Source organism: Pleurodeles waltl, chromosome 6, assembly GCF_031143425.1.
Source record: "Pleurodeles waltl isolate 20211129_DDA chromosome 6, aPleWal1.hap1.20221129, whole genome shotgun sequence".
NCBI lineage: Eukaryota > Metazoa > Chordata > Amphibia > Caudata > Salamandridae > Pleurodeles > Pleurodeles waltl.
The window spans coordinates 28,881,840-28,894,473 of NC_090445.1; the positions used below are offsets into that span (position 1 = coordinate 28,881,840).

The window sequence follows — 12,634 nt, forward strand, 5'->3', positions numbered from 1 at the left end:
CAGTCTCCCCACCTCCTATCTCTCCGGTGCCTAGCCCCACCTGGTGCAGTCTCCCCGTCTCCTTTCTCTCCGGTGCCTAGCCCCGCCTGGTGCAGTCTCCCAGCCTCCTATCTCTCTTGTGCCTAGCGCCACCTGATGCAGTCTCCCCACCTCCTATCTCTCCGGCTCCTAGCCCCGCCTGGTGCAGTCTCCCCGCCTCCTATCTCTCCGGTGCCTAGCACCGCCTGGTGCAGTCTCCCAGGCTCCTATCTCTCCGGTGCCTAGCCCCGTCTGCTGCAGTCTCCCAGCCTCCTATCTCTCCGGTGCCTAGCCCTGCCTGGTGCAGTCTCCCCATCTCTCCGGTGCCTAGCCCCACCTGGTGCAGTCTCCCAGCCTCCTATCTCTCCGGTGCCTAGCCCCGCCTGGTGCAGTCTCCCCACCTCCTATCTCTCCGGTGCCTAGCCCTGCCTGGTGCAGTCTCCCCGCCTCCTATCTCTCCGGTGCCTAGCCCCGCCTGGTGCAGTCTCCCCACCTCCTATCTCTGCGGTGCCTAGCCCCGCCTGGTGCAGTCTCCCCACCTCCTATCTCTCCGGTGCCCATCCCTGCCGGGTGCAGTCTCCCCGCCTACTATCTCTGCGGCGCCTAGCCCCGCTTGTTGCAGTCTCCCAGCCTCCTATCTCTCCGGTGCCTAGCCCCGCCTGGTGCAGTCTCCCCGCCTCCTATCTCTCTTGTGCCGAGCCGCACCTGGTGCAGTCTCCCCGCCTCCTATCCTCCGGTGCCTATCCACGCCTGGGGCAGTCTCCCCGCCTCCTATCTCTTTGGTGGCGAGCCCCTCCTGGTGCAGTCTCCCCGCCTCCTATCTCTCCGGTTCCTAGCCCCGCCTGGTGCAGTCTCCCCACCTCCTATCTCTCCGGTGCCCATCCCTGCCGGGTGCAGTCTCCCCGCCTCCTATCTCTACGGTGCCTAGCCCCGCCTGGTGCAGTCTCCCCGCCTCCTATCTCTCCGGTGCCCATCCCTGCCGGGTGCAGTCTCCCCGCCTCCTATCTCTCCGGTGCCTAGCCCCACCTGATGCAGTCTCCCCACCTCCTATCTCTCCGGCTCCTAGCCCCGCCTGGTGCAGTCTCCCCGCCTCCTATCTCTCCGGTGCCTAGCCCCGCCTGGTGCAGTCTCCCAGGCTCCTATCTCTCCGGTGCCTAGCCCCGCCTGGTGCAGTCTCCCAGCCTCCTATCCCTCCGGTGCCTAGCCCTGCCTGGTGCAGTCTCCCCACCTCCTATCTCTCCGGCTCCTAGCCCCACCTGGTGCAGTCTCCCCACCTCCTATCTCTCCGGTGCCTAGCCCCACCTGGTGCAGTCTCCCCGTCTCCTATCTCTCCGGTGCCTAGCCCCGCCTGGTGCAGTCTCCCAGCCTCCTATCTCTCTTGTGCCTAGCGCCACCTGATGCAGTCTCCCCACCTCCTATCTCTCCGGCTCCTAGCCCCGCCTGGTGCAGTCTCCCCGCCTCCTATCTCTCCGGTGCCTAGCACCGCCTGGTGCAGTCTCCCAGGCTCCTATCTCTCCGGTGCCTAGCCCCGTCTGGTGCAGTCTCCCAGCCTCCTATCTCTCCGGTGCCTAGCCCTGCCTGGTGCAGTCTCCCCATCTCTCCGGTGCCTAGCCCCACCAGGTGCAGTCTCCCAGCCTCCTATCTCTCCGGTGCCTAGCCCCGCCTGGTGCAGTCTCCCCCCCTCCTATCTCTCCGGTGCCTAGCCCTGCCTGGTGCAGTCTCCCCGCCTCCTATCTCTCCGGTGCCTAGCCCCGCCTGGTGCAGTCTCCCCACCTCCTATCTCTGCGGCGCCTAGCCCCGCCTGTTGCAGTCTCCCCACCTCCTATCTCTCCGGTGCCCATCCCTGCGGGGTGCAGTCTCCCCGCCTACTATCTCTGCGGCGCCTAGCCCCGCCTGTTGCAGTCTCCCAGCCTCCTATCTCTCCGGTGCCTAGCCACGCCTGGTGCAGTCTCCCCGCCTCCTATCTCTGCGGCGCCTAGCCCCACCTGGTGCAGTCTCCCCGCCTCCTATCCTCCGGTGCCTATCCACGCCTGGTGCAGTCTCCCCGCCTCCTATCTCTTTGGTGGCGAGCCCCTCCTGGTGCAGTCTCCCCGCCTCCTATCTCTCCGGTGCCGAGCCCCTCCTGGTGCAGTCTCCCCATCTCTCCGGTGCCTAGCCCCACCAGGTGCAGTCTCCCAGCCTCCTATCTCTCCGGTGCCTAGCCCCGCCTGGTGCAGTCTCCCCACCTCCTATCTCTCCGGTGCCTAGCCCTGCCTGGTGCAGTCTCCCCACCTCCTATCTCTGCGGCGCCTAGCCCCGCCTGGTGCAGTCACCCCGCCTCCAATCTCTCCGGCGCCTAGCCCCGCCTGGTGCAGTCTCCCCGCCTCCTATCTCTCCGGTGCTTACCCCGCCTGGTGCAGTCTCCCAGCCTCCTATCTCTCCGGCGCCTAGCCCCGCCTGGTGCAGTCTCCCCGCCTCCTATCTCTCCGGTGCCTAGCCCCGCCTGGTGCAGTCTCCACACCTCCTATCTCTGCGGCGCCTAGCCCCGCCTGGTGCAGTCTCCCCACCTCCTATCTCTCCGGTGCCCATCCCTGCCGGGTGCAATCTCCCCGCCTCCTATCTCTGAGGAGCCTAGCCCCGCATCGTGCAGTCTCCCCGCCTCCTATCTCTCCGGTGCCCATCCCTGCCGGGTGCAGTCTCCCCGCCTCCTATCTCTGCGGCGCCTATCCCCGCCTGGTGCAGTCTCCCAGCCTCCTATCTCTCCTTTGCCTAGCCCCGCCTGGTGCAGTCTCCCCGCCTCCTATCTCTGCGGCGCCTAGCCTCGCCTGGTGCAGTCTCCCCGCCTCCTATCTCTCTGGTGCCAAGCCCCTCCTGGTGCAGTCTCCCCGCCTCCTATTTCTCAGGTGCCTAGCCCCGCCTGGTGCAGTCTCCCAGCCTCCTATCTCTGCAGTGCCGAGCCCCGCCTGGTACAGTCTCCCCACCTCCTATCTCTCCGGTGCCTAGCCCCACCAGGTGCAGTCTCCCCGCCTCCTATCTCTGCGGCGCCGATCCCCCCGGTGCAGTCTCCCAGCCACCTATCTCTGCGGTGCCCAGCCCCGCCTGGTGCAGTCTCCCAGCCTGCTATCTCTGCGGTGCCCAGCCCCGCCTGGTGCAGACTCCCCACCTCCTATCTCTGCGGTGCCTAGCCCCGCCTGGTGCAGTCTCCCCACCTCCTATCTCTCCGGTGCCTAGCCCCGCCTGGTGCAGTCTCCCAGGCTCCTATCTCTCCCGTGCCTAGCCCCGCCTGGTGCAGTCTCCTAGCCTCCTATCTCTCCGGTGCCTAGCCCTGCCGGGTGCGGTCTCCCCATCTCTCCAGTGCCTAGCCCCACCTGGTGCAGTCTCCCAGCCTCCTATCTCTCCGGTGCCTAGCCCCGCCTGGTGCTGTCTGCCCACCTCCTATCTCTCCAGCACCTAGCCCCGCCTGGTACAGTCTCCCCGCCTCCTATCTCTCCGGTGCCTAGCCCCGCCTGGTGCAGTCTCCCCACCTCCTATCTCTCCAGTGCCTAGCCCTGCCTGGTGCAGTCTCCCTGCCTCCTATCTCTCCGGTGCCTAGCCCCGCCTGGTGCAGTCTTCACACCTCCTATCTCTGCGGCGCCTAGCCCCGCCTGGTGCAGTCTCCCCACCTCCTATCTCTCCGGTGCCCATCCCTGCCGGGTGCAGTCTCCCCGCCTCCTATCTCTGAGGAGCCTAGCCCAGCATGGTGCAGTCTCCCCGCCTCCTATCTCTCCGGTGCCCATCCCTGCCGGGTGCATTCTCCCCGCCTCCTATCTCTGCGGCGCCTATCCCCGCCTGGTGCAGCCTCCCAGGCTCCTATCTCTCCTTTGCCTAGCCCCGCCTGGTGCAGTCTCCAGCCTCCTATCTCTCCGGTGCCTAGCCCCGCCTGGTGCAGTCTCCCCGCCTCCTATCTCTGCGGCGCCTAGCCCCGCCTAGTGCAGTCTCCCCACCTCCTATCTCTCCGCTGCCTTGCCCCGCCTGGTGCAGTCTCCCAGCCTCCTATCTTTGCGGCGCCTAGCCCTGCCTGGTGCAGACTCCCCGCCTCCTATCTCTGCGGCGCCTAGCCCCGCCTGGTGCAGTCTCCCCACCTCCTATCTCTGCGGTGCCTAGCCCCGCCTGGTGCAGACTCCCAACCTCCTATCTCTGCAGTGCCCAGCCCCGCCGGGTGCAGTCTCCCAGCCTCCTATCTCTGCTGTACCTAGCCCCGCCTGGTACAGACTCCCCACCTCCTATCTCTGCGGTGCCTAGCCCGCCTGGGGCAGTCTCCCAGCCTCCTATCTCTGCGGTGCCCAGCCACGCCTGATGCAGTGTCCCCGCCTCACATCTCTCCGGTGCCTAGCCCCGCCGGGTGCAGTCTCCCCACCTCCTATCTCTCCGGCGCCTAGCCCCGCCTGGTGCAGTCTTCCTGCCTCCTATCTCTCCGGTGCCTAGCCCCGCCTGGTGCAGTCTCCCCGCCTCCTATCTCTCCGGTGCCTAGCCCCGCCTGGTGCAGTCTCCCAGCCTCCTATCTCTCCGGTGCCTAGCCCCGCCTGGTGCAGTCTCCCCGCCTCCTATCTCTCCGGTGCCTAGCCCCGCCTGGTGCAGTCTCCCAGCCTCCTATCTCTCCGGTGCCTAGCCCCGCCTGGTGCAGTCTCCCCACCTCCTATCTCTCCGGTGCCTTGCCCCGCCTCGTGCAGTCTCCCAGCCTCCTATCTCTGCGGCGCCTAGCCCCGCCTGGTGCAGTCTCCCCACCTCCTATCTCTCCGGTGCCTAACCCCGCCTGGTGCAGTCTCCCCACCTCCTATCTCTGCGGTGCCTAGCCCCGCCTGGTGCAGACTCCCCGCCTCCTAACTGCACTGTTCGCACCCCGGCCCTCCAGGCACTTCTGGTCTGCCCCTCCCCGCTGCTATGACTCTCTCTGACAGTCACCTCCTTTCATTATATCTTTTTAATTCTTCCTTCCCAGTTCTCCCCTTTGGTAGAAGTCTCTCTGGCCCTTTCATCTCCTCGCGCCTCTTCCCCTCTGGCGGGGTCACGTGTGCACGTGTCCCCTGGTTTCTCTCTCTCGCTCTCTCCTTTCTACACTCTGTCATTCACTGTCTATTCAGTCCTGCCGCATTCACTCTCATTTCGTTTCATTCTCTGTAATGCGTTATGTGTGGCATGGCTTGGCACATACCCAGAGAGACCACAGAGGTTATGTGGGGGACGAGTATCCACTAAAAAACAAAATACCAAGACAGCCAATGGTATGGCCCTCAGGGGCTGACATCAAAGAGGTCAATGGAGGTCAAGGACATTTCTCAAGGTCCTGTGTGGGACTGGGCTTTAAGAAGCCGTGGGAGAGGCCTGTGTCATGGGAGGCGAGAAGGGATTGGACAATATCCAGGGCCCTCCCTGACAGCCTGTGGCAATTGGGTGTTTTTTCTTAGCCCTGCATATCAAGGACTGAGTCAGCTAAACATTAGGCTGAGTCATGGTGGCATTAAGCTGAGCCATGGTGGCATTAAGCTGAGCCATGGTGGCATTAAGCTGAGTCGAGCTGGCATTAAGCTGAGTCATGGTGGACATAAACAGGCGTGACTCGCTTGTTTGGATGTCACCCCCTGTCCTTAACACACAGTATCCAAACTAATGGCCCGTTATGTTGCTTCCTGAGATGTTCTGACTCATGCCAGATAATAACATCGACTCCTTTAAATTCCTGCCGCTCTGTCGTTTATTGCGTTAAAGTTTATTTCTGAGCAACAAATTGTAAGGTTGGGGACTGGCAGCACACTGTGTGATAAAGTTTTATCTCCCCCATGGTTCGAGCAGCACTCATCAGTGATGGATCCTTGTGAGCACAAGTGTTATCGCAGCCCGGGTCCTTCAAAGGCCTGAACACCTCCCCGACCAGCAGAACGGGGCAAGGTTTTCACGAGCCCCAGGGCAGTCATAGGTCAAAGGGCAAAGGTTGTGACCTGGGGCTTTACTATTGAGCCCAAAGCTGAGCACCAAGTACGCTTTTAAGCACTCGACACTCAGGGTGTGAAGGCGAGAGGTCATTTGAAACTCAGGATAGTAAAGGTAGGTAATCAGTTGACACTCAGGTTAGTGAACGCCAGCAATCACTCAACTCTCGGCAGTGAACACGACATTCAGGGTAGTGAAGGCAAATGATCCCTCGACACTCAGGGCAGTGAACTCAAGCAGTCACTCAACACTCAGGGTAGTGAAGGTGAGCAATCACTCAACACTCAGGGTAGTGAAGGCGAGCAATCACTCAACACTCAGGGTAGTGAAGGCGAGCAACCACTCAAAACTAAGGGTAACAGAGGCGAACAATCACTCCACACTCGTAGTGAAGGTGAGCAATCACTCAACACTCATTGTGGTGAATGTGAGTGATCCAAGGCTTACTCAGTGAGGTGGTGTGGGGGTACAGACTCAGAACTCAATAAAACATATAATAACAGTCAATAATTCATTGTCCAGTTGCCACTTTCATTTAAACCTCTGGCGCACTACACAATACTGTACGTAAAAGTTAGATGGCTTCCAGATGGGAGCAACTTCTTTGGGACTGCTCATGGCAGGGCATGTCCTTGTTTGAGAATGTTCCTTGGGCACCAACAAAACCTGCCACCCAAACAAGCAAAAAGTGTACCCCAGGTCATAGCCCGTACCCGGACAAAGGACGAAGTCGCCTCCTATTACGGGGGAGGTCTTTGTTCTAGTGCAAACCTTCTCAAGGGCTTCAGTCCTGCTGCTCTGTCCATTGACTGTTGTCAAAGCGCTGAGCCCTCACAGCTGATGCCTGTTTTGTAGGGAAGTCATGAGATGTGAGTGTGGTTTTCACGTGTGCTCTGCTGTTAGAGGCACTCTGGCTTCTAAGCAGGCCTCAGAGCACCAGGGTACTCGAGGTCTCACCGCATGGCCTGACGGTGCTGGTCCTTCCCTGGGCTTCAGCCTCAGCTTCTGTCTTCCTGGGTCAGCTCACGAGGAATGAGGAAAAAACGAGGAGAAATAGAGATATTGCTGTTCCAGGTGGCATCTTACATGCCCAAGGATGATTGCAGCAGAAGGGGCGCAGGTTAGGTTGTGCCAGAGATTCGTGCACATGGGCAGGACGCTAGCGCCCCCTCTGGACATCTTGTGGAGGAATGCGCTATATTTTAGTTCAGGAAGAACAACATTTCAAAGACTGAGGTCTTTCCGGGTCTAAACAAACCAAGGGTGGGGTGTTTTCCTCCGAGTATTCTCGTGTTCTGAAATGAAGCCCATGTCCAGGACTGGCTTTAGGGCAGTGTGATGGGTGCAGCTGCACTGGGTGCTGACCTGGATGTGAAGCGCTGACCTCAGAGGGGGTGCTGTGTTTATCAATAACTTATGATTTAAAAGCACTTGCTGCAGAGTTCCTTGAGTGTCCAGCTTTCAGACAGCAATACAAATATTAAGATAACTCGTGTGATTAATGTTTTTGCTAAAGAGAGAGAGAGATCAGATTTTTGTCTAGTGGCAGCTTTGACTCGCCATAAAGTAGCGCAGAGGGTTAATATGCCTATGGTAAAGAACAGATCTGTATTTTATGTGGATAGCTGAGTGGATTAATAAAGCCAGCCTTTACCTGAGCTTTAAAACAAATGAAATGCAATGCTTTAAATGGGCAGGTACGTGTTGGGTACTGAGTACCTGGACTCCATTAATTTGTAAGGGAGAGCACGTACACTTCTCAGCACTGCTGCAATTCTTTTAATGGGGGAGTACCAGCAAACAGGTACTCAGCTGATTGAATACCTGCACTTTGACATTTTCATTTAAAGCACTGATGAAATGTATGTGAGGGGGGCTATGGAGAGATGAGGGCACTTTTGGCGGGTGGTAGTGAGGGAATCCGAGGAGGAGGTCTCAGGGGGTAGGGGCAAAAAGATTGCTGCAACGGGCGCCACCAGCGCTAAAGCCGGCCCTGCCCATGTCAACACTTATTTGATGACACAGACTCTCTCCAGGCCTTCTCTAACCTCTGCTGTCCCTTCCCTTGCAGGTGCAGCGACGGGCTCGGCCTTCGGCAGTAAGTAAACAGCTGGATCCTGTATATCCGCCATCCCATCAGCATGTTCCCGCTACCACCCTTCTTCCACCCTGCATTCATGCTTCCTTCCTCCATCCAGTTATCTTTTTATTTCAAAGACTAGACCTCTTTAATATCTCATTAATTCCTATGAATCATGTTTTGTTTATTAATGGTGGGCCACCGAATGATGATGGTAAACCTGCGTAAGAAAATAGCAACATTCTTTAATGTTCAACATTTACAGCTTGATATATGCATTTAGCCTGCTTCTTAGCGCTCACAACTATTGTACGTATGGAAACCGAGGCATTGGGCAGTGTAGCAGGGTCCTAAAACCAGGCAGTGCGGCCAAGTGAGAAAGTTATGGTGGGAACTTGGTAATTCTGGATCCAAGGTTGGGTACTTGAACCCTAGAGTCCTTCACTGCCCTTCTTTCAGGATTTGGGTGCTTCTTGTTGTGAACACAACCGCCTTTCACCGCCCCTCTTTGAAAATTTGGGTGCTTCTTGTTGTGAACACAACTGCATGGGTGTTGTTGGCCTGCTCCGAGCTGCCTTGTCTGTTTGATTTATTGAAACTACTGCAAGAATTATTTTTGTAGCGCCAATTACCCGGTGTTAGCCGCTTCAAGGTGTTGTAAACAGCAGATTCTATTAGTATTGTAGTTTATCAACCTGAGAAGGATGACGTGCTGAAGGACCACATTTGATTTGAAGCTATGAGTTGCAGGTTGCACACAGACCTAGCAGCAGGTGCAGCATGGAACAGTGGCGTGGTGGCCCCTCCAGACAAAGGGGTGCTCTGTGCATTCGCTTTTCAGGGCACATCTTACCATCTGTGATGTAGACGGCCATGTCCAGGTCATGCCGACAGGCACCTCTGTGCCTGCTGAAAGTTAATACTGTATGTGTATCTGGGGTTTGTGTATGGTGCTCCTCATCTGTGTTTAGACTCATGGGTGTCCCACACTCCAAGAGAGTTCGCCAGTTGGATAGTTGGGAAGCAGCATTGCTGCTGTCGGATGGGCAAGGTGGCAGACTGGCATCTGCGGAGCTCAGCTGGTGCCCTTGGAAGAGCAGCACCAGTGTAGGGCCAGGAGGGCATGAAACTTAAAAAAAAACACATTGACCTATATATATATATATTTATTTATGTATTTATTTATATTGATAGGTCAAGAATGTAACATTAATCATATTTTATGGTATTTGTTTTAGGAGAAACAAGTCTTTAGATTATTCAGACTTACAATTTCTTGTGTCAGTTGAAAGTAATAGTATATATATATATATATATATATATATATATATATATAGATATATAGATACACACATATCTACACACACACACACACATATATATATATATATATGATATGCACATATATATATATATATATATATATATATATATATATATATATATATATATATATATATATATATATATACACATATATGCATACATATATATGTGTGTATAAAGAGAGAGAGACATAAATGCCATCCTCAACTGGTGGTTTTGGTGTTTATCCTTCAAAACCCTGTTTACAACTATCATTCAGTGCGACCACATAAATAAAATAACACCATTCACCCAAGTCTTTGATGCCAATGCATGGGGACAGAGATGTGTCAAGCGCTGTATGACCATTACAATGGACTCACAGCACTATCAGGTTTGTGGACCTTCATACACTGGTCTTGAAGGTTCTGTCGCAAACCTATGATTGTGTCTTGAGTCGGTCTTCCCGTTTGTGGGTTCTCTCACGTGAATGATGCGCTCGTCCATATGTTGGGTTTCTAATCCTTCATGTCTGGATTTCACTTTTATCACACAATTGCTGACAATCCACATGTCACACTTTTGCACAAAAGAGGTCAGTTACCAATGAATTCCCAGGGACTGAAAAAGGGGCGCTGCATCCCTGTTGGCCCATTACAAAGACAGCACATGATACTAGCACCTAATAGACGACGCTGCTGGTTTGAAGACAAAAGCTGCCACTGTTGGAACACTGAGGATCGACAACAGCAGCATTCGCCATTTTGAAAACTGGACTACAAGCGCTGATGGTCTGAAACAGACAATATTTAATATAAGGTAGATGATCTGAGAGCAGGTACACTTCCACTGTCGTGTTCTGAATAGGAAAGGATTCAGACTTTGGAACTCTGTGCCTTCCCATCTGAAAATCTAAATGAATCATCTCTCTTTAAGTAAAAATTAAGGGTGGGCGGATTTTTTGATTCCGCTGGCGGAATTTGAGTAATTAAGTAATTCCACGCTACTCAGGTAACACAGAATTACTTATTAATTCCACTGTTCCACCAACGGAATGAAATCAGCACTGTAAAATGGTACTCAAACAGGGTTGAGAGGGAGCAGTCCCTCTATGTTTAAAAACCACTGCAGATTAAACTTAAACCTGCAGTGATTTTTAAACATCGAGGGACCGCTCCCCCTTCCAGCCCTGTTTAAGCACCACTGCAGTGCACATACCCCTCTGTCCCCGTACTTAAGTATGTAAGGGCACCGGGGGGGTATGCACTGCAGTGGAATGTCCTGCGTACCCCTCAATGCCCCTATATACTTAAGTAAGGGCATCGAGCGGTATGCCCTGGAGTGCGCTGCATACCCCTCGGGCCCTTACAGAACTATGTAAGGGCCTGAGGGTATGCACTGGAGTGGATACCCCTTGGGGCCCTTACATACTCATGTAAGGGCACTGAGGGGCAAGCACTGTACACTGTGGTGCCCACTCTGCCACTTGGCTGAATTCTGCAGAATTCCACACGGAATTCCGCAGAATGAAACTCCACCAGTTCTGCCCACCCCTAGTAAAAATCTGGCTTTTTGATTAAAAATGAGAGACCCACTGAGTGGGTGGTGCACTGAATGAATACCCTATACTGTATACATAGGTCTAACTTGGAAATATTTGAGGGAAAGCGTAAAGGTTTTGTAAAGCCCGCCTGTACACAAAGAGCAGCACCAGCGAACACTCGCTCCCTATAGAAGTGAATGCAAGTGTGAAACTTTTGAACGGATTCTCCACTTAGTTCTTGCAATTCACCTTCAGCATTATTAGGAGCGTTGACAGCAGCAAACCAAAGTGGAAAAAAGCTGGAACACACACTTCCCAAAACAGAGCCATAAGCCATAGTGGAAATGTTCTAAAGCGGGTCGTATGATGCTATACCAAGATCAGGAGTATCGATCTACAAGTATATTACACCCAGCTCCTGGTGGCCCGTGACGTTATTGTAACGAGCTTTTTATTACTATATTTACCTTCATTTTGACTATCTAACCCTATTGCTCTATTGAGTATTATACTGACCTATAGCAACCTTGTTATTTACTGGTACGATTATGTAATGGGTGTGATATGATTGCCACATAATACAGAGGGGATATGCCCAATGAAACATCGCTTAAAGGGTTCATTCCATAAGACAAAGAAGGAGTCCGGGTGGACGTTGGGTGACCTGTGTGCATCGAGCAAAACAGGAGATCCCAGAAGACAACCGAGTCGGAATGTTGGAGTCAATTAAGACCATGGACCTGCTTTAGAACTCGTCGGTTACTCCGTCACAACGATGACGGCTATCTGGTCCGCTGAAGTCTAAATCCCATAGGACATAATGTGATTTAGATTTAGGAGGACGGGATACCCGTCACCGTTGTGACGGAGTAACCCTTCTGCCGAGTTCTAAATCAGGTGCTGTATTTTCAAATAGTTCATGCAACGGAGTGCAACAAGCGAATTTGCTACGCCGTGGGAACACGCAAGAGCAGTTCTGCGTTGTACCTTCAAAGAAACGGAGCAGTTTGCTCTCTCCGTGCGCTGGCGCACTTGTGGTGGTCTAGCACCAACGCAGGCACCCTTGCACCGTAAGCAGAAGGGTATCCTCAGTAAGGGCAGGATAGTTTTTGTGCAGAAATGGATGCCTTCCTGCACAAAAGCTGTACTTTGGGGGTATTTCCTGCAGATTTACAGGGACAGATTGAGTGAGTTCTGCACCTTGGCAGATTCTTGGGTTTAGCAGAAGGGGCGCAAAGTGTAGTGAGCGGAAGTTACGCAGAATGTAACTCTGGCCCCTTCTCTCGAGACCCAGAAAAGGCACCGGAACAAGGGATCAGCAAACCCACGCTGACTTGTTTCTAGCTAACTTTCGGTAATTATCACAAATATTACACATATTATCCATAGGTCACTAAGTTCACTGCAAGTGGGTTTCCAAGGAAATATCAGGAGTTTTTCCCTCCTTTAGTTGTGAGGAAAAAAGGATCCCCAGCATTCACAAAGCCTTAAAGTCGAGAGTAAAAAACCTTTACAATTAACTTACGAGAAAGTAGCACATCCATCTCCAGTGCCAACTAGCATCAGAAAAGAAACGTTGCACTAATGAGGAAACATTACACTAGGAAACATTGCACTAGTGAGGAAACATTACACTAGCAAACATTGCACTAGTGAGGAAACATTACATTAGTGAGGAAACATTGCACTAGGAAACATTGCACTAGTGAGGAAACACTGCACTAGGAAGCATTGCACTAGTG

At 54.0% G+C, this 12,634-nt stretch overlaps 1 protein-coding gene across 2 annotated transcripts in view; it reads left to right on the forward strand.

The window, feature by feature from the left end:
• NTNG2 (netrin G2) overlaps positions 1-12,634 on the forward strand; it is a 447,915-nt gene that overhangs the window by 357,870 nt on the left and 77,411 nt on the right. For both annotated transcript variants that reach the window (XM_069237102.1, XM_069237103.1), the window contains exon 5: positions 8,036-8,062. In XM_069237102.1, the coding sequence (XP_069093203.1) occupies positions 8,036-8,062 (27 nt within the window). The remainder of the gene's footprint in view (positions 1-8,035; positions 8,063-12,634) is intronic.